Below are 22,755 nucleotides of genomic sequence, written 5' to 3'. Positions count from 1 at the left end.
CAGAAAGAAAAATGAAACAAAATGGGGGCAGAGTTTGCGATCTAAAGTTGTTGAACTCAATGTTGAGTCCAGGATGCTGTAGAGAGCCAAGTCGAAAGATAAGGGGCTGTTCCTCGAGCTTCACTGGAACACTGCAGCAGGCCAAGGACAGAAAGGTCAGAGTGAGAGCAGGTTAAGGAAAAACCAATAAGTAGTGACTGGTACTGGTCCAAACTGGTCTTGTTTACCTTAAAATGGAAGTCCAGTTGGGACCAGTGCCAGTCATTGTCAAGTTTTACTAGTTTTTCCTTCTGAAATGTGAGATGACCAGAAGCTCCAGGGTCACACTTGCAGACACCTCTGACATTTCTAACTTTCCCCAGGCCTGAAACGTTAACTCTACTTCTCTCTACACAAATGCTGCCAGACCTGCTGAGTAATTCTAACAATTTTCTGTTTTAGTTCTGGATTTCCAGCATCTGCAGTATTTTGTCACTTAAGACCCTTAGCCCGCTGTCGTTTGTATTGTACGCGGGGTGGGTTGGGGGGGTGAGGGGATTATGTGCCATGAGGGCAAGCCGTCATGTATACCCGGGCAGGCATGCCTGTGGCGTGCTGTTGGGTGTTGCCCCCTCCTGTTTGGGCACTCTATGGACTGCCTCCTTGGGAAGACTGCCATCTGCCTTTTACACTGATCCCTCCCTCCGCTCTCCCTCGAGTCTGCCTGACATCACATTTCACAGCCGCAGGAGACCACAAAGTGCTTTCCAGCCAATGAAGTATCTCTGAATTGTAGTCACTGTTGTAGCATAGGAAACACGGCAGCCAACTTGCGCACAGCAAGTTCCCACAAACAGCAATGTGATGATGATTAGATAACCTTTTAGGTGTTGGTTGAGGGATAAATATTGGCCAGAACACCGGGGAGAACTACCCGGTTCTTCACCGAATGGTGTTATGGAATCATTTGATGTTTGCCTGACAGGGTATATGGGGGCCTCGGTTTAATGACTTATCCGAAAGACAGCACCTCCAGCAGTGCAACATTCCCTCGGTACTGTGCTGGAGTGTCAGTCTAGATTATAGACTCAACTCCTTGACATGGGGTTTGAACCTGCAAACCTCTGCCTCAAAGGCACTAGGGTTGCTAATTCCAGTTGGATGTCACCCTGGAGATTTGTTAAGTGACCTCCCACTTCAATCACCCACGTCCACCTCGCCCTCATTGGCTGCCTGAAGCTTCCATTGTCACAGAGGCCTGTCTCGCCATGGCCTATTGGAAAGCAAACATTTATTCTTTAACTGATTGGACAGTTCTTGACTGTTAGTCAAACAACCTTTTTCCCCAACTCTCCAACATTTTTATGCCTGATAAAAGCATTGGAAGAAGCTGGAGGAAGAAAAAGCTAACTTTAAGACACTACTATGATTTTTCTTCTTTAGTTGCTTACAAAAGTGTCCTGGAGATTAATATTTTAATTCCTGGAAACTCCTGGGCAATCTTGAAGGAATTGGTGACCTTATCAAGTTGCAGTGATGGTTCCCGTTGGATTGGCAGGGTGAGATATTAAGGTGTTGAGCTGGTGATTGCGTTGGGATTCCCATCAATAGAGTATCTCCTGGGGAACACGGTGATCAGTTCTAAGTGACCTTAATTATAGGGAGCACTCCCAGAGGAACTGGCAATCACACGGCTAAGGGATTTCCAAGAGCTGCTAATTCCAGAACAAAGGATCGTGGCGACTGCACTGTAATGTTTCATTGCCATGTAAAGTGAATCAGTTGAAACTGCTCGGAAATGAAAGGGAAGGCTTTTATGTGCCAGCAGATGGCCAGGGTTGCTGTCGGTTACTGCTGCCTTTGCTAGTGAATTACTAGGCCGGACACAAGTGGACCAAGGTTTCAGATATCAAATAAGAAAGATACAGTTTCCTATTTTTTTATTTGGTCTACCTGAGCCTGTAATTCAAAACGGCCTCACTTGAGAGCTATGGGGAATGTGGGTCAGAACAGGAGTATGCCACAGGAAGCTTTGTCATTTTCATAATACTTAAAGAGAATGACGGCATATATATATATATATATATATATGGTTCTTTACCAGACATTTAACAGCACTTGAAGTAATCTGTACTTGGATTGTTTCATTATCCAGTTAACATTATTAAATGCAGATTTGGCCACTCTGTGAAGCTGAGGCCCATTAAGTAGGCCTCACTGTTACTATGTGGGGTGAAAGTAGTATTACAACAGGGATTTGGAGGCAGTTTGGGTTGTTTTTGCCTCTGAGTCTGAAGATCATGGGTTTGAGACCAATGGCAGGGATGGTGGGCTGACACTTCAGCGCAGAGCTGAGGGAGAGCTGCATGACTAGAGTTGTGGTGATGAGGTGTCAGCGAGGTGTTGTGCTCAAGTCTTCTATGCCCACTGAGATGGATGCTAACGATGCCTTGGTACCTGTTTAAAGCTTTGGGGGCTCTCCTGCTCGGGATTACTTACTCCTAGCAACCAGATGTAGGGCTTTGTAACAGTAATCTTTATTTCATTAGGAGCTGCACATGCCTACATTGCGTCTTTTCACCACCTGGCTTTCATTCCCGCTTGCAGCCTGAGTTCATTGTGAGCAGGTTTTCATTCCTTCCCCTCCTGACTTTATCCAAGGGAGGGCACATTAGTGAAACCGTTTGATTGCAACGCTGTTTCTGCAACTCTGTACTTATCACACCTGCCTACAATAAAGGGTGGAATGACCCCCTACCCCCACCATAGTAACTCTGAACAAAAGGAGAGGTGGTGAAGAATCAGCCAAAGTCAGGTTGCTATGCTCGCTGAGGCCCACAAGGTAGGAATATATAAAGCAGAGAAGCGCTTAGGGGAACCTGGGTTCAGCCATAGTACACTGAGGGGCTGGAAAGTGTGTAGGACCCCCTTGGGCTACATGCCTGACATAAATGTTATAAATATCAAGGGTATTACAATTACATTGAGGCATCTCGGAGTGGAACATATGGTATGGAGGGAAGTTGAATTTTATTTCACTTTCTGTAAATTCCAAGTCGAAATGTCTCGTAGTGCACTTTTATAAATTTTATGAAAAAATTATATTTTCAGAGAAAAGATTTAGGGAAAGCTGGATAAGCACATGAGCAAGGAAGGAATAGAAGGATATGCTGACAGGGTTGGACAAAGGAGGATGGGAGGAGGCTCGAGCTGGCATAGAATTGTTGGGCCGAGTGGCCTGTTCATGTGCTGTAAATTCTAGATTCCACAGGATGCAAAACCTTCTAGACTAAATGCTGCTGCCCTTCTGGTGAATAAATGTAATGTCAAGCACTGGATTTGTCATATGAACAAGCGCATTAGGAGTAGGCTCCACTTTGAGTCTGCTCCACCCCTCAATAAGATCATGGCTGATCTGATTGTAACTCCACATTCCCACCTACCTACATAACTGGTACAGCTACCCAGGAGTTAGAAGTGGTTTTAATTCTTCCAACTTCTCCTGGGTAGCTATTCTGCTAAAGAGAGTTGGAATCATCCAGTCTCCAATTTAAATCGGAGTATCGGATGGTTCCCAGTGAAGGTAAGTGCCCCTCGGATGTTTGACTTTCCCAGGCAATTCCCAAAAATCCTTGCAAGGGCACTTCCGAGGGTTCCCACAGTGCATTTTTGGGGTACCTCTCTGGCACAACCCTCTGGTGAACAGAGGTTCTGGGCCATTAACTCTGCTTCTCTCTTCTCAGATGCTGCCAGACCTGCTGAGTATTTCCAGCACTTTCTTCTTCCATTTCAAATCTAAGGGGCTTCCTGACTGTAATCCCGGGATGCCGCTTGTCAATGATAGGACAGCTGAGACTGAGTGAATAGCACTCAAGCCTCTGTGTCAGAAGGCCATGAGTTCAAGTCCCACTCCAGAGACTTGACCACAGAAAACATGGCTGACTTTCCCAGCGCATGACAGAAGGAGTGCTGCATTGTTAGAAATGTCATTTTTCAGAAAGGACATTAAACCAAGACCCTTTCTGCCCTCTCAAGTTAACATAAAAGATTCCATGGCACTAATTTCAAAGAAGAGCAAGGGAGTTCTTCTAGGTATCCTGGCCAATATTTATCCCTTAACCATTGTAACTAAAACAGATTACCTGGTCATTATCAAATTGTTATTTGTGGGAGCTTGCTGTGTGCAAATTGGCTGCCACATTTTCTACATTACAACGGTGACTGCACCTCAGAAGTACTTAATTGTCTGTAAAGCACCTTGAGACATCCCAAGGTTGTGAAAGGCGCTTATATGAATGCAAGCCTTTTCTTCTCAATCTTATGAGAAACTTGGACGCTTTTTTTTAAAGCCTCTGATTATTGTAATTTAAGATATTGTTTGCATACTTCGGAAGTTAGTTTGGAAAAACCATCTGTTACTCATTGGTGTCTTCATGTAACGGGGAGGAATGCTTCTACATTCTTGTGGTTGCTGGTTTTATTGGTTTGTGCAAAGAAAAAGGCACTTAGCGTAGGGGGATGTTTATAAAATTACAAATATATCATCACAAGTACCGTTTATATACATTTGGTATCCTGTCTTTCATCATTGCTTAAAGTAGTGGAAAGGGATCAAATTTTACAGGTAGCTAGCCCTGATTAAATGGTTCCCTTTTGTTGTAATAAGTAAAAAGAGGCCATTTTGATTTGTGCTTGTTTCATTGCGAGTTCCCTACCAGAGTTGTTCTGGCTTGCTACCTTCTCTCTACTCTTTGACTAACTTATCTTGAAGACGTTTGACAGTTTCCTGTACAGTATTGACAGGTCACTGGGCTCCTCTCCCCCCGCTAAATATTTAAACTGAGAGAGGAGGCTGTAAGCGCACCTGCCATTTGGGAGGCAGAAAAGTTTGGAAGTGGCGGCTGTGGGCAAAGATTATTTGCGCCTTTCCTTTTTAGAAAACGTAGCACTCACAAACGGGATCAGACAAGAAAAGACCGCCTGATCCATCCAGCCTGTCCCCGACAGTTCATACATCTTTTTCATCACGATAGACATTCCCCACTGCAGCCACAAGTCAGGAGTGTGATGGAATACTCTCCACTTGCCTGGATGAGTGCAGCCCCCACCACACTAAGAAGCTCAGTACCATCCAAGACAAAGCAGCCAACTTCATTGGCACCTCATCCACCACCTTAAACATTCACCCCTTCCACCACCATTGCACAGGTGTCAGCAGTTTGCACCGTCTGTGGCAACTCTTCATGACTTCTTCGGCACCACCTCCCAAACTCACATCTACTGCCCCGAAGGACAAGGGCAGCAGACACATGGGAACTCCACTATCTCCAAGTTCCCCTCTAAGTTACGCACCGCCCTGACTTGGAAATATATTGCCGTTCCTTCACCGTCGCTGGGTCAAAATCCTGGAACTCCCTCCCTAACAGCACCAAGGGTGTACCTACACCACATGGGCTTCAAGAAGGTGACACACCACCACCTTCTCAACGACAATCACGATGCTCACATCCACCAAACAATTAATTTTAAAAAAACTGTGACCTCCTTGGAGATTAAAAACCCAGGCCAATTTGGAGAGGGAAAAAAAATCTTGGAAATTCTTCTCTGACCACCACCCCCCCCAACCTTTCCTGGTCCTCAAGAGATCAAAACTAGATCAGAACACCACTCTGGCTCTGATAATTCCTTGCAGTACCCACTTCACGGAGAAACTGGCTTAGATTTCAGCATGTGGTCCCAGGTAGCAGCTGTAAAACAAAAGCACAGGTCTAGATTTTTCATTGCAATCCATGATTGGCATGTTAATAGGGTGAAAGGTCAAAGGGCATGGGTTGAGGGGGTTGCAGAGGGGTTAGCCAAGACCTCTGCAGTGGGTAGAAGGTTGGAAAGTCTCTTTGGGCCGGAAATTAAGGAGCAAGGATCGCACGGTATCTGTAATTTCCACTGTAGCGTGTTGGTGCTGATGTTGTTCGAGAGGGAGAGTCGAGCCTTAAAAGAGCAAAAAACAGACAGAAACAAATCTAGAATGTCCCAATTGAATGTGACCAGTCAGCAAACTGGAAATGGATAGTGTTTATTATTTCTACGTTAGCAATCAGAATCACATTGAACACACTGAAAAGCTTTTTGCATGCAGCAGATGTGGGCCCATGGTGAGTGACTGAGAAAATATGCAAAATATTCAGCCAAGCAATAAACAAACTTCAAACACAGCAAGAACTCTCTTCCATCCTCGAGGAATTGCAAGACATTTATGTCAATGATAGAGGTTTTATGTTTGAAATTCTTGCAATATAAATTTTGTTAGAACACATGAAATGCTCGAGACATTATAAGCCTTTAATGGAACATGTCTATTATGTGTGTGTGTGTGTGTGTGTGTGTGTGCCTGTCCTTGTGTGTAACTGTCCATTCATCTCTTGTAATCCATGTGCATGAACAGTGTGTATGTTTGTGTGTGTGTGTGTATGTGTATCCAGTCATTTTGAGTGTGTGTGAAACTGTCCCTTCATCTTTTGCCGTCTGTGTGCATGAACATTGTGTGTGTGTGTATGTATGTGTGTGTCTCATCTCTTGCAGTCTGTATGCATGTACATTGTATGCATGTGTGTGTGTATGGTCGTGTCTGTGTGTGTCTGTGTGTGTCTGTGTGTGTGACTGTCCATCCATCTCTTGCAAACTGTGTGCACCAACTGTGTGTATGTGTGTGTGTATCCAGTCATTGTGTGTGTGCAACTGTCCATTCATCCCTTGCAATCTGTGTGCACGAACTGTGTGTGCGTGTGTGTGTGCAGTCACTGTGTGTTGTGTGTGTGTGTATGTCTGTCCAGTCATTGTGTGTGTGAGACTGTCCATTCATCTTTTGCAATGTATGTGCACGAACATTTTATGTGTGTGTGTGGGACTGTCCATTCATCTATTGCAATCTGTGCATGAACATTGTGTGGGTGTGTGTGGTTGGGTGTGTGTGTGTGTATCCAGTCATTGTGTGTATGACTGCCCAGTCATTTTGTGTGTGTGTGCGCGTGTGTGTATGAGAGAGACAGTTCATTCATCTTTTGCAATCTGTGCATGAACATTGTGAGAGTTTGTGTGTGTGTGCATATGCGCGTGTGTGAGACTGTCCATTCATCTCTTGTAATCTGTGTGCACGAATTGTGTGTGTGGATTGTGTGTGTATCCAGTCAATGTGTGTGTGTGTGTGCAACTGTCCATTCATCTTTTGCAATCTGTTTGCACAAACATTGTGTGTGTGTGTGTGTGTGTGTGTGTGTGTGTCCAGTCATTGTGTGTGTGTGTGTGTGTGTGAGAGAGACTGTCCATTCATCTCTTGCAATGTGTGTGCACAAACATTTTTGTGTGTGTATGTGTTTGTGTGTGTGTGGGACTGTCCATTTATCTATTACAATCTGTGCATGAACATTGTGTTAGTTTGTGTGTGTGTGAGAGAGAGACTGTGCATTCATCTTTTGCAATCTGTGTGCATGAACATTTTGTGTGTGTGTGTGTGTGTGTGTGTGTGACTATCCAGACATCTTGTGTGTGTGTGAGAGACTGTCCATTCATCTCTTGCAATCTGTGTGCATGAAAATTGTGTGTGTGTGTGTGAGACTGTCCATCCATCTCTTGTAATCTGTGTGCACGAACTGTGTGTATTCATGTATGTGTGTGTGTCTCTCCAATCATTGTGTGTGTGTGACTGTCCAGTCATTGTGTTTGTGTGTTCGTGTGTGTGAGACTGTCCCTCCCTCCATCTCTTGTAATCTGTGTGCAGGAACTATGTGTGTGTGTGTGTGTGTGTGTGAGGCTGTCCATTCATTTTGTGTGTGTGTGTGTGTGTGTGTGTGTGTGTCTGCGTGTGACTATCCAGCCATTGTGTGTGAGAGACTGTTCAGTCATCTCTTGCAACCTGTGTGCACGAACATTGTGTGTGTTTGTGTGTGTATGTCTGTGAGATAAACAATATTAAGGGCCATAATATTTAATAGGTGTATGAAATCTTCCCTCAAAGAGAGGAATGCTACAGAAAATTATAATTGCATTTTTTAAATGAAATATTATTGGTTTGAGGGAAACTTGACATCAGTTTAAGCTTCGTCACATTCGAATAGCCCATGGCCTATTCATACAGAGGATTTACAACACACAAACAGGCCATTTGGCTGAACTGGTCTTTGCCGGTGTTTGTGCTCTACATCAGCCTCCTTGCACCCTCTTCCTCTAACCATAGCATCATATCCTTCTACTCCTTTCTCCCTCATGAGCTTATCTAGCTTCCTCCTATGTGTATCTGTGCTATTCACCTCATTGACTCCTTGTGGTAGCAAGTTCCACATTCTCAGCACTCTCTGATTAAAAAGCTGATTCCTGAATTCCCTGTTGGATTCATTAATGACAATCTTCTATCTTTTGCCCCTGGTTCATTTCCCCAACAAGTAGAATACAAAAGTAGGGAGGTTATGCTTCAGTTGTACAGGGCACTGGTGAGACCACATCTGGAGTACTGTGTACAGTATTGGTCACCTTATTTAAGGAAAGATGTAAATGCGGTGGAAGCAGTTCAGAGAAGGTTTACCAGACTAACACCAGGAATGGGCGGGTTGTCTTATGAGGAAAGGTTGGACAGGTTACGCTTGTATCCTCTGGAGTTTAGAAGAGTAAGAGGTGACCTTTAAGACCCTGAGGGGATGTGGAAAGGATGTTTCCTCTTGTGGGAGAATCTAGAACTAGGGGGTCACTGTTTAAAAATAAGGGGTCGCTCATTTAATACAGTGGAGAAATTTTTTCCCTGAGGGTATTGAAACTTTGGAGCTGTCTTCCTCAAGAGGTGGTAGAAGCAGAGTCTTTGAATATTTTTAAGGCAGAGTTGGATAGATTGTTGATTAACAAGGGGGCAGCGGTGAAAGGTTATCGGGAGTAGGCGGGAGGTTACAATCACATCAGCCATGATCTCATGGAATGGCGGAGCAGGCTCGAAGGGGGCCAGTGACCTACTCCTGCTCCTAGTTCATGCGTCCATGTCTTCTCGACACCTACCCTATCAAATCCTTTCCTAATTTTGAAGGCCTAGGAAGGTAGGAAATAGGAGCAGGAGCAGGTCATTCTATAAGTTCACAAGCACAGCCTTTTTCTCTGGACGAAAGAGCCCCAGCCTTTTTGATAAAATCAAAATAGTGCAGATGCTGGAAATCTGAAACAAAAACAGAAAATGCTGGAAAAACTCAGCAGGTCTAACTGTAACCTCTCTGTGTTTTCTTTGCTCCAACTTCAGTGCCCCTACATCCCTCTTTAGAATAGGGACGTCAGGTCTGTGCGCAGCCACAGTGCAAGTTATCATGTGTCATGTTGTTGCTTCACTGTTCCAGGGAGAGCAAGCTCACCATGCTGCTACGGGAGTCTCTGGGCAACCTGAACTGCCGGACCACCATGATCGCCCACATCTCAGCCTCCTCCAGCCACTACTCCGAAACCCTGTCCACCATCCAGATCGCGTCCAGGGTCCTCCGAATGAAGAAGAAAAAGACAAAGGTCGGTGGGAGTTATGCCCAGATACAAAGCCGGGTCATGGGCATGACGTTAGACTGATTAATTATACCTTACATTGGAATGAGTGAACGCAGCGATGACTGAGGTAAAAGGTTCTCTGGGAGGCTGCAACAAAACTGAAACTTTCACTTCCCATCCTCTCAAGTATAACATTTTTATTCTTGTGCTTAAATCCCACAGTGGCCCATCCACCCTCCTCCCCCCCCACCCCACCCCACCCCACCCCACCCCCTCACTGAAATCTCCTCCAGTCCTACAACCCTCCGACACTTCTATCTTCCTTCAGCTCTGGCGCCTTGAGCATACCCAGTTTTTATTAAAATTCTTTCATGGGATGCGGGCGTCACTGGCTGGGCCAGCATTTATTGCCCATCTCTAGTTGCCCTTGAGCAGGAGGTGGTGAGCTGCCTTCTTGAACCGCTGCAGTCCATGTGATGCAGGTGCATGCACAGGTTCTAATCACTCTGCCATTTGAGGCTGTACTTTCCTCTGCCTAGGCCCTAATTTTGGGAATTTCCTCCCTAAACCTCTCTGTCCTCCTTTAAGGTGCTCCTTGAAAACGATCTCTTTCACCAAATTTTTGGACACACATTGTTAAATGAGCTTTGGTTTTTTCTTTATTCTTCCATGGGATGTGGTTGTTGCTGGCAAGGCCAGTATTTGTTGCCCATCCTTCGTAGCTTGCTAGGCCATTTCAGAGTCGACCATATTGCTGGAGTCACACACAGGATGGCAGATTTCCTTCCCTAAAGGGCATTAGTGAACAGATGGGTTTTTTTTTTTAATCAATAGTAGCTTCATGGTCACCATTAACTGAGACTAGCTTTATTAACTGGATTTAAATTCTACTAGTTGCCATGGTGGGATTTGAACACATGTCCCCAGAACATTAGCCTGGGCCTCTGTTTATTAGTCTAATGACATTACCACTTCGTATCCATAGAAGTCAATATACCTCTGCCTTAAAAATATTTAGTGACCCTGTCTCCACCGTCTTCTGAGGCAGAGAATTCCAAAGTTGCACAACCCTCTGAGAGAAAAAAATTCTCCTCATCTCTGTCCTAAAAGGGTGATCCCTAATTTTAAAACAGTGCCCCCTTGTTCTGGACTCACCCACAAGAGGAAACATCCTTTCTACCTCCACCTTGACAATACCGTTCAGGATCTTATATATTTCAATCAAGTCACCCCTCACTCTTCTAAACTCCAGTGGAAACAAGCCCGGCCTGTCCAACCTATCCTCATAAGACAACCCACTCATTCCAGGTATCGATCTAGTAAACCTCCTCTGAACCGCCTCCAATGCATTTACATCCTTCCTTAAATAAGGTGGCCAACACTGCACATTGTAAAGCCCTTAAGCTAACTCCACACCAACAAAATGGAGACTGAGACCTCCTGGTTTCTTCTGATTCAGCAGCTCACTGGGTAAACTTGCTGCTTCCCCCACGACTCCGATAAACTTCCTCAGAAGATCACGCTTTTAATCTCGTTCCATGATGAATTTAAAGAAGGGAGAAGATTGTTAGGGTGGCACTGCCTCTCGGTTGTTGACTGATTACATACCCATCCTATTGCAATCTCAATCATTTTCACCCCACCCAGCTCCTGAAAGCTGAAATAGGGCGACAGTCCCGTGGGTGGCTGTTTCCTCAGTACCTCAGCCAGTTGGCCATCTTTTCCAGTCATGAGCCCAGATACTGTTTAACGGGCCATCTGACTATGAGGGGACATAGGGCAGGATTTTCCCTCCTGGTTTCAGGCCTCTGCCATTGGGGGATTGCCCTGCTTCCCCATCTACCCCCCACCCCCCCCCCACCCCCCCCCCCCCCCCCCCACCCCAATACCCTACCTAATATAGGAATATCCTACCTAATATAGGAATATCCTACCTAATATAGAAATATCCTCACCTAATATAGGAATATCCTACCTAATATAGGAATATCCTACCTAATATAGAAATATCCTCACCTAATATAGGAATATCCTCACCTAATATAGGAATATCCTCTTAATATAGGAATATCCTACCTAATATAGGAATATCCTACCTAATATAGAAATATCCTCACCTAATATAGGAATATCCTCACCTAATATAGGAATATCCTCTTAATACAGGAATATCCTACCTAATATAGGAACATCCTCATCTAATATTGGAACATCCTCACCTAAGGTAGGAATATCCTCACCTAATGTAGTAAATATTAGGAACAGGAGGGTCGAGGCCATCTACTCAACTACTCCACCTTCTGTTAGGTCATGGCTGACCTGCACCTCAATAGCATTTTCCCACCTTTGATCTGTATTCTGAGCCTCACCCAACAAAAATCCATCGGCGTCACTCATGAAATCTCCAGTTGCCCCAGGATTTGGAGGAGAGAATTCCAAATTTCTAACCTTGGAGCTTCCCAGCCTGGTTCCTGAATGCACCAGCAGCTGAATACTGGAAAGATCCAGCTGCAGATCTGAGTGGGATTCACCGGCTGGTTGAGAAGCCTCAAACCTAGCTACGCACTGGCAATGATGTTTGAATATGAGTAATTGATATTTATACATAACACTGCCCTGAGCAGATAGATAACCTGAAGGTGCACCATGCGCCTCTTTTGCCCTGTAATTATCAAACAACTAAAGCACTTTGGAATCCTGCATGACGTGTAAAAACCAGCCAGTGCGAATGACTTGGAACAACAAAGGTTCAGGCAGAAGGAGGAAAAGTTATTTAATCAGAAAAGACTTACATTTATATAGCGCCTTTCACAACCACTGGGCATCTCAAAGCGCTTTACAGCCAATTAAGTACTTTGTGAAGTTTAGTCACTGTTGTAAGAAACATGGCAGCCAATTTGCGCACAGCAAGCTCTCACAAACAACAATGTGATAATGATCAGTTAACCTGTATTTGTGATGTTTATTGAGGGATAAATATTGGCCAGGACACCAGGGAGAACTCCCCTGCTCTTCTTTGAAATAGTGCCGTTGGATCTTTTATGCCCACTTGAGAGGGTTGACAGGGCCTCTGTTTAAACTCTCATCAGTGCAGCACTCCCTCAGTACTGAATCACAGAATCACACTGTGCAGAAGAGGCCCTTCGGTCCATCCAGTCTGCCCCGACACGTGAGAAACACCTGACCTACATACCTAATCCCATTTACCAGCACTTGGCCCATAGCCTTGAATGTTATGACGTGCCAAATGCTCATCCAGGTACTTTTTAAAGGATGTGAGGCAACCCACCTCCACCACCCTCCCAGGCAGTATATTCCAGACCGTCACCACCCTTTGGGTAAAAAGTTTTTCCTCACATCCCTCCCTAAACCTCCTGCCTCTCAACTTGAACTTATGTCCCCTCATGACCCACCCTTCAACTAAGGGCAACAGCTGCTCCCTATCCACCCTGTCCATGCCCCTCAAAATCTTGTAGACCTTGATCAGGTCGCCCCTCAGTCTTCTCTGCTCTAACGAAAACAACCCAAGTTGGACACGCACGCCAAGGTCCTTTTGTTCCTCAGAACTTCCTAGTGTCATGCTGTTCATTGAATACTTCCTTGTCAAATTACTCCTTCCAAAGTGTATCACCTCACACTTTTCAGGGTTAAATTCCATCTGCCACTTATCTGCCCATTTGACCATCCCGTCTATATCTTCCTGTTGCCCAAGACACTCAAACCCACTGTTAACCACCTGGCCCAATCTTCATAACTTAAATGTTTCATTCCAGGCAATATCCTGTGAATCTCCTCTGCACCCCCTCCAGTGCAATCACATCCTTCCTATAATGTGGCGACCAGAACTGCACACAGTTCTCCAGCTGTGGCCTCACCGAGGTTCTATACAACTCCAACATGATCTCCCTACTTTTGTAATCTATGCCTTGATTGATAAAGGCAAGTGTCCCATATGCCTTTTTCACCACCCCACTAACATGCCCCTCTGCCTTCAGAGACCTATGGACACGCACGCCAAGGTCCCTTTGTTCCTCAGAACTTCCTAGTGTCATGCCGTTCATTGAATACTTCCTTGTCAAATTACTCCTTCCAAAGTGTATCACCTCACAGTTTTCAGGGTTAAATTCCATCTGCCACTTATCTGCCCATTTGACCATCCCGTCTATATCTTCCTGTTGCCCAAGACACTCAAACTCACTGTTAACCACCTGGCCAATCTTTGTGTCATCCGCAAACTTACTAATCCTACCCCCCACATACTCATCTATGTCGTTTATATGCTGGGGACCCAGCACAGATCCCTGTGGTACGCTACTGGACACTGGCTTCCAGTCACAAAAGCATCCTTCTGTCATCACCTTCTGTCTCCTACAACTAAGCCAATTTTGAATCCACATTATCATAGCCCATGTGCATTTGCCTTCTTTATAAGTCTCCCATGTGGGACCTTGTCAAAGGCTTTGCTGAAATCCATATAAACTACATCAACTGCACTACCCTCATCTACACACCTGGCCACCTCCTGAAAAAATTCAATCAAATTTGTTAGGCATGACCTCCCTCTGACAAAGCCATGCTGACTATCCCTGATCAAACCTTGCTTCTCCAAGTGGAGATAGATTCTCTCCTTCAGAATTTTCTCCAATAGTTTTCCTACCACTGACGTGAGACTCACTGGCCTATGGTTCCCTGGCTTATCTCTACAACCCTCCTTAAATAGCAGAACCACATTAGCTGTTCTCCAGTCCTCTGGCACCTCCCCCGAGGCCAGAGAGTAATTAAAAATTTGGGTCAGAGCTCCTGCGATCTCCTCCCTTGCCTCCCTCAGCAGTCTGGGACACAAATCATCCAGACCTGGAGATTTGTCCACTTTTAAGCCTGCCAACACCTCCAATACCTTGTCACTCCCTATATCAATTTGCTTGAGAACCTCACAGTCTCTCTCCCCAAGTCCGATACCTTCACCCTCATTCTCTTGGGTGAAGACAGATGTGAAGTATTCATTCAACACTCTACCGATGTCCTCTGGCTCCACCCATAGATTGCCCCCTTGGTCCCTTATGGGCACTACTCTTTCCCTGGTTATCCTCTTCCCATTGATATACTTATAAAATCATGGGATTTTCCCTACTTATACCAGCCAGAGCTTTCTCATATCCCCTCTTTGCTCTCTTAATTGCCTTCTTAATCTCCGCCCTGCACTTTCTGTACTCTAGTAATGCCTCCGCTGATTTTCTTCTCTTGTACCTGCTAAAAGCCTCTCTTTTCCTTCTCATAGTATGCTCAATATCTCTGGTCATCCATGGTTCTCTGGGCTTGATACTCGTTCCTACCACCCTAGAGGGAACATGTTGAACCTGTACCCTCCCCATTTCCTTTTTGAACCCCCCTCCCACTGCTCCTTTGTGGATTTCCCCACTAGTAACTGTTCCCAGTCTACTTTGGCCAGATCCTGCCTTATTTTACTAAAATCTGCTCTCCCCCAATCCAAAACATTTTTTTGCAACTGGTCTATTTCTTTGTCCATAACAAGCTTAACTTGTACGATGTAGTGGTCGCTATAACTGAAAAGCTCCCCCACCACTACCTCAGCCACCTGTCCATCTTCATTCCCCAGAATTAGGTCCAGCATTGCACTGTCCCTTTTTGGACCCTTGACATATTGACCTAAAAAATTCTCCTGTACACATTTCAAGAAATCCACTCCATCCAAGCCCTTAACACTATGTCTATCCCAATTAATGTTGGGAAAATTGAAATCACCTAATATAATTACCCTATTGTTATTGTTTTTACACACCTCTGCAAATTGTGCATATTTGCTCCTCAATTTCCCGCTGACTATCTGGGGGTCTATAATAACACCTAACAATGTGGCTGCCCCTTTTTTATTCTTAAGCTCTACCCACAAAACTTCATTCGATGCCCCATCCAAGATATCATCTCTCCTTACTGCAGTAACTGACTCCTTAACTAATAATGCAACACCTCCTCCTCTTTTACCCCCTTCCCTGTCTCGCCTGAAGATTCTATATCCCGGAATGTTGAGCTGCCAATCCTGCCCCTCCCTCAGCCACGTCTCAGTGATGGCTACTATTTCACAATTCCACATGTCAATCCTCACCCTTAACTCATCCGTTTTACCTATAATACTCCTGGCATTAAAGTAGAGGCTATCCAGCCTTGCCTTACTCCCTTAGAACTTAACGCAGCTGTACTCCCTCTGACTTGATTGCTTTACTGTATTATGATGTGTCCCTATTCTGCTAATATTCTGTGTACCCTCCCCCTGCCGAATTAACTTAAACTCCTCCCAACAGCATTAGCAAACCCACCCGCAAGGATGTTAGTCCCGCTCTGGTTCAGATGTAGACCGTCCCGCTTGTACAGGTCCCACCTTCCCCAGAAACGGTCCCAGTGATCCAGGAATCTAAAACCCTCCCTCCTGCACCAACTCTTAAGCCACGTATTCATCTGCTCTATTCTCCTATTTCTGAGCTCGCTAGCATGTGGCACTGGGAGTAATCCAGAGATTATAACCCGAGAGGTCTTGCTTTTTAGTCTACTGCCTAACTTCCTGAATTCTTGATGCAAGACCTCATCCCTCTTCCTGCTATTTGTGCTCAAGTCTTGGAGTAGGACTGCAACTCAGAAATGAAGTTGAGAATGCAACATGGATAAGGGAAGGCGGTATGGAAGGAGCCTCAACTTAGGCCCCTCTGGAGCAACCCCCTTGGTAGCCAGTGTCAGGTAACAGAGAGCCAGTAACAGGTAATTTGAGGGAAAGAGAAAAATACTCTTCAAGAATGAGAGGAAGTTAACAACAAGTAGAAAGTTAGAAAATTCTACACCTCTCTCTCTTTCTTGCACTCCATATTTCCATTCTCTGTGCAGCTAGATTTTTTTAAAACACTAACCAATCCCCTCTCCGCAACCCCCCCCCCCCCGTCCCCGCACCCACCACAACGGCTGGTAGAATTTAAATTCAGAGACTTCAATCTGAAATTATAAAGTGAGTCTCAATAAAGGTGACCATGAAACTATTGTTGAAAGTTGTAAAAAAAGACCCCATCTGGTTCACTCATGTCCTTTAGGGAAAGAAATCTGCTGTCCTCACCCGGTCTGACCTACATGTAACTCCAGACCCACAGGAATGTGGTTGACTCTTAACTGGGCCCCTCTGAAGGGCAATGAGGGATGGGCAACACATGTTGACCTTGCCAGGGGCTCCCACAATCCCATGACAGAATGTATTTTTTTTAAAAATCCTGTCAGGTTAGCACTCCAGTACTGAGGGAGTGACGGATGTGGTGTCTTTGGAATGATTTGTTAAACACTGCCTGCCCTCGGGTGAATGCAGATCTCACAGCCATTAATCAAAGGAGAGCAGGTGAGTACTCCTGGCCAACATTTTTCGCTCAGCCAATACCTCAGTCTGAGATCATTGCCGCCTCTGGTTGGCTCATGGCGCCAGAAGTTTGCCGCCCAGCCGACTGCTTGTCTGGGATTAGCCGGTGGGCGGGCGCCTGTCTTCGGGGATTCCCAAAGTGGGGGAGGGGTTTGACTCCGCCAATTTAATCGCAAAGCTCAAAATGAGTTGGTTCAGCGGCCAGCAAAATTCTGGCGGTGGGGAGCCCTTCAGTTGCCTCAACATCAGAACTTGCCAGATCCACTTGGCCGCAGTCGACCCTGGCAGGATTGACCCTGGCAGGATTGAAGCCTCCCTCCTGTGTCAACACCCCCCCCACCAACAACCCCCCACCGCCCTCCCCCCATTGACTCACCGGAGCGCGGAATTGTTGGTCTGACAGGGCGGCCACTGAATCGGGTCCACAAAGGCATGCGCGGCCTCTGACCTCACTCTGCAACACAGTTACTATGCTGGCAGCATTCAATGAGGGAGGGCTGGAGCAGTTGTGCCGATTGGCCTGATGCTGGGCTCTCATTTCTGTGGCAACCCTCCACACAGCTGCAAGCGCGGCTAAGGACCTGGTAGCTGCTGCCAGTTAGCAAATAGGCTTGCAAAAGTAAATAAAATGGGATTTCTTCCTTTTGACAACCTCTTTACACTTTGTAATTTCGTTGTATCATTAATCAAAGGCTTCAGAGCAATGTTGCAGACATTGATCAGAACATGTCTCAGTATGCTTAATGCCATCCTACACTAACCACAATTTATCTTACCCCTGTTTTAAGCATGGGATTGTTTACACGGAGTAGGCAGCTGCCTACAACTCTTATACATCAATTTTCCCCTTAAACTGGCAGGGATATTGATTTCTCAGCCCCATGTATGTAGTTGAGGCTCGAGCCAGGCTGGTTGACCTGTCACTGAATCTGCCTCATGGCCTTTAGATGGGTATAATCGGAAAGAACTTTTATTTACGCCTTTGATGGTCTCAGGATGTCCCGAAATGCCTTACAACCAATGAGGTACTTTTGAAGAGGAGTCACTGTTGGAATGTAGGCAACACGGTAGCCAATATTTTATTCTTTCATGGGATGTGGGCATCGTTGGCAAAGCCAGAGTTTGTTGCCCATCCCGAATTGCCCTTGAACTGAATGGCTGGCTAGGCCATTTTGGAGGGTAGCTAAGAGTCAATCGCATTGCTGTGGGTCTGTAGGCCAGACCAGGTAGGGACAGCAGATTTCCTTCTTTAAAGGGTGTTAGTGAACCAGATGGGTTTTTATGACAATGGACGACAGTTGTCATCGTCACCATTACTGAGACTAGCTTTATGTCCCAGATTTATTACTAATTGAATTCAAATTCCTCCAGCTGCCATGGTTGGATTTGAACCCATGTCCCCTGAGCATTAGCCTGGGTGACCGGTTAACTAGCCCAGTGACATTACAACTATGTCACATCTTCCCTAACATTGCACACAGCGAGATCCCACAAAAAAGCAATATGATAAACAACCAGATAATTTGTTTTTAATGATGTGGGCTGTTGGAGAGAACTGTTCTTCAAATGGTGCCGTGGTATTTTTTTTATCTTGAGATGAGAGCAGACAGGGCCCCCAGTTTAACGCCTCATCCAAAAGTTGGCACCTCTGATAGCGCAGCACCCCCTCAGTGCTGCATTGGAGCTACAGCTGAGGTTTTGTGTTCAAGCCTCTTGAACCCTTAACTGTGTCAGGCACGAGAGTGCTAATTGGTGAGCCAAGGCCAGCATCCAATGCAAGCGGTTCCAATTCAGAGCTCGGTGCTTTCAGTTGAAAGGTCCAGTTTGCACTCTGGAGGAGCTGACTTCTCTCACGCATGGGAGTGAGCCTGTCCGTATGATGAATGTGGCAGCAGGTTGAGTTTTATTTTTGTGCACAGTCGATCACTTGCTTTGACAGCACCTGCGGAGAGGAATACAGTTGACGTTTCGAGTCGGTATCGGACTGGAAACGTCAACTGTATCCCTCTCCGCAGAGGCTGTCAGACCCGCTGAGTTTTTCCAGGTATTTCTTTTGTTTTTGTTTCAGATTTCCAGCACCTGCAGTATTTTGCTTTTGATCACTTGCTTTCTTTGCTCTCTCAATGCAGTATACCTCCAGCTCATCCGGGGGTGAGAGTTCCTGTGAAGAAGGAAGAATGCGTCGGCCCACCCAGCTCCGGCCGTTCCACCCGCGGGGAGCAGCTGACCCGGACCTCCCCATTCTAAACCTGTCGAGCGACCCAGACTACTCGTCCAGCAGCGAGCAGTCCTGCGACACCGTGATCTACGTGGGGCCCAATGGCACCGCCCTCTCGGACAAGGAGCTGACCGACAACGAGGGCCCGCCCGACTTTGTGCCCATAATCCCCTCGCTGCAGAAGAACAAGAACGAGGTGAGGCCGGAAGGAGCCGCCGAGCCCGTGGCCGTCCTCCCAGAGAAGGACTGCCTCAAGTGCAACACTTTTGCCGAGCTGCAAGAGAGGCTTGAGTGTATCGACGGCAGCGAGGAGCCCAACAAGTTCCCCTTCGAGGAGGTCCCTGCGGCGCCTCGCAGCGACCCACCGCTGAAAGGCGAGGAGGCTCAAGCCCCGAGGGGGGAGGCCCATCAGCCTGGTGGCCTGACCTCTGCCCTCTGGGCTGCCGAGGAGGACTCAGAGGATACACACCCAGCCCTCAGCAGAGCCGAGGCTGCTCCGTCCCCTGTCCCGCTTGGCGGCCACGGCAGCGGCTCCGCGCCATCCTCCCCCAGGAGCGTCATGGGGAGCAGCACCACCCAACTAAACTCGTCAAGGGCACAGGGCGCCAAAGATGCCCCGCACGGCAGTGGCAGTGCAGAGGCTAAGCCGAGGCCTATGGGCTCACCAAGGCTCGGGATCGCCAGCCTTTCCAAGACTTCAGACTATAAGCCGCAACATTCCCCCTCACAGCGCTGCAAAGTCTACACCCAGAAGGGGTCCTTGCCCAGCCCAGCTCCTCCCCCACCGCAGGCACTGACCAAGGACTGCGAGAAGACCTGTCACGAGCTCTTGGAACAGACTGAAATCAGGACGGCGCCGGTGGGAATGAGCCCTCAAATAATGAAGAGATCTGTATCATCCAGCACCGAGTGTTCGCAGGACTCCATGTTCTCAGACCAAGAGCAGGACCCGGTGGACGACTCGAAGAACGAAATGATGACCAGGGCCACGGTCACTCTGCAGAAGCCGTTGGAGCTGAATGGAGAGGACGAGCTGGTTTTCACTCTGGTGGAGGAGTTGACCATCAGTGGAATCCTGGAGAACGGGCGGCCCACCAGCATCATCAGTTTCAATAGCGACTGCTCGGTACAGGCCCTGGCCTCGGGCTCCAGGCCTGTCAGCATCATCAGCAGCATCAACGAGGACCTGGACTGCTACTCGAACGCTGCTCCCTTCTCCGAAGTGAGCATCGCCAAGTTCCTGCCCTTTCCCAAGCCGGGCCTGGATGAGAAAGTCTTGGTCTCCAGTAGCAGACGCTCCTCCATCAGCTCCTGGCTCAGTGAGATGAGCGACGGAGAGCAGTCGTGCCACAGTTTCGTCACTCAGGCCTGCGGTGGGAATGGCGAGGCATTGGCGGACTCCTCCATGCTGGACGTGGCGAGCAACCTCCCGGAGGAGTGCGTGGCCTATGCGCGGAGCGGCAAGTACTCCGTGATGGACAAGTTCTTCGGCATGCCCGAGAAAGCCAACGAGGCCAAAAACCTGTACCAAGCGGCACCCAACAAGAACTGCAAAATCGCCGCCTTGGGGAAAACCACAGTCAGGATATCGAACGCGTCGAGTCTGACCGGCGGTGAGGGCTGCTTCCCCATTAAGACCAACATTTCGGTGCACCCCTGTATCAGGCTAAAGCCAATCCATTTCTCCGATCAGGTCGACGTGCTGTCGGCTGTCAGTTATTCTCCGGCCCACTCCCACAACGGCGACGCCAAGCCGGCCGGCGCCTCCGGCCCGAACGAGATGAAATTTGACGACCCGTGGCTGAAGCGGGAAGAGGGGGACGAAGAGGAGGAGGCGGACGCCAGCCTGGACGGGAGCGACAGAGCCGAGCGAGGGGAGCGACCCGCCTTTGGGCGCAACCGGGACCGAAGCTCGGCCGACAGCCTCAGCAGCTGCGGGACCCCCTGCTCCCCGGTCCAGGCCGACCACGCCAAGCGGGTGGTGGACGGCTGCGAGGTGGCGCTGACCGCCTCCGCCAGCCAGAGCTCCATCTTCTCGCCGGACGGCGCCAAGGCGGGCGGCCTACCCCGGACCCTGCAGCACCCGCCGCCCGGCAAGCAGGACGACCCCGACGGCCTCTCGCTGCGGTCCCTGTGCCTGGCCACGGAGAGCGGGAGCGCCTCCGCCGCAACGTCGCAGGCCTCCACCCCCGGCAGCCCCAAAGCCACCCTGGAGAGGAGGCTCGGCTCCCCCAAACACGGCATGCTCCCCAGGCCCAAAGGAATGCCCCCGCTGCCTCCGGTTAGGAAGTCGAGCCTGGACCAGAGGAACAGAGCCAGCCCCCAGCACACGTCTTGCGGCAGTGCTTCAGGCCAAGCCATGTCGTCGCTGGCGAGCACACCAGACGAAGGAAGCGCCTACGTCAAAGCCAAGACCCCGAATCTGGACAACAGCAGCAAAGCGAGTAGTGGAAAAAATGAACCGTTCAGCAGCCGGCCGAACTCCCTGAACAGGAGGTACGCGGGGCAGTACGAGTGTTTATCTTTGGAAAGGGCCGGGAGCTTGACCTCTGTAGGGTCAAAGGTCAATGCCTCCCGAGATAGTACAATGCCCAGAGCCGGCAGGAGCCTGAATCGAGCCACCGTGTCCTCACCCACCCACCCGGGCTTTCCACCATCGCTGGGCACCTCCCCGAAGGCCAGCTCCTCCAAGATGTCTGCCGTCAGTAAGCTGCTCTTGGCCAGCCCCAAGTCGCGGAGCCTGTCAGCTTCCAGCACAAAGACGCTGAGCTTCTCCACCAAGTCGCTGCCCCAGTCTGTCGGCCGCAGCTCCAGCATGCCGTCCAACTCCAAGAACATGTCCTGGTCGACCCAGTCGCTCAGCAGCAAGCAGAGCAGAGGCTCCAGCATCGTGGCCAAGCTGCCTCTGCGCGCTGTCAACGGGCGCATCTCGGAGCTGCTCCAGGGGAGCACGGGCATGAGGGCCGGCCAGCTGCGGGGGAGCGCCGAGTCGGACGAGTGGGGCGCGCACGCCGGAGAGAAGTCCCCCCCTCAGGCCCTCCCGTCGCCCTACAGCAAGGTCACCCCGCCCCGCAAGCCACACCGGTGCAGCAGCGGCCACGGCAGTGACAACAGCAGCGTGCTGAGTGGCGAGCTCCCACCGGCTATGGGGAAAACCGCCCTGTTTTACCACAGCGGAGGCAGCAGCGGCTACGAGAGCATGATGAGGGACAGCGAAGCGACGGGAAGCGGATCCTCAGCACAGGACTCCATGAGCGAAAACGGAAATTCAGTGACGGGCAGGTCCAGGAGTCTGAAATCCCCTAAGAGAAGAATGAACGCAGGTAAGATGGAAATGCGTCCTTTCTGTTGCCGGCAGGCACTCTGGTTAGTTGTTAAGACAGGTGTACTGATCTGTCTAAGGGGAACTTAGATAAGTGCATGAGGAATAAAGGAATAGATGAATCTTGCTGAAAAGAGAGATGTGTTTCCAAAGCTTTTTGTCTTGCACTCATCAGGACAAATACAAGAATGCCAAATTTCAAATGATCACAACAATTTACACTGCAGGAGAAAAGGGTGATGATTGGTTGGCTGAGGCTCTTCCCATCATTCCCTTTTCTCCTGCAGTATAAATTGTTGCGATCATTTGAAATTTGGCATTCTT

The 22,755-nt window shown here is 48.1% G+C and overlaps 1 protein-coding gene across 1 annotated transcript in view; it reads left to right on the top strand.

Moving 5' to 3' along the window:
- kif26ba (kinesin family member 26Ba) overlaps nucleotides 1-22,755 on the top strand; it is a 316,541-nt gene that overhangs the window by 268,320 nt on the left and 25,466 nt on the right. The window contains exons 11-12 of the mRNA XM_041182843.1: nucleotides 9,345-9,507; nucleotides 19,021-22,432. Of these exons, the coding sequence (XP_041038777.1) occupies nucleotides 9,345-9,507; nucleotides 19,021-22,432 (3,575 nt within the window). The remainder of the gene's footprint in view (nucleotides 1-9,344; nucleotides 9,508-19,020; nucleotides 22,433-22,755) is intronic.

Source organism: Carcharodon carcharias, chromosome 2, assembly GCF_017639515.1.
Source record: "Carcharodon carcharias isolate sCarCar2 chromosome 2, sCarCar2.pri, whole genome shotgun sequence".
NCBI lineage: Eukaryota > Metazoa > Chordata > Chondrichthyes > Lamniformes > Lamnidae > Carcharodon > Carcharodon carcharias.
This window is presented reverse-complemented; position numbering and strand designations above follow the sequence as displayed.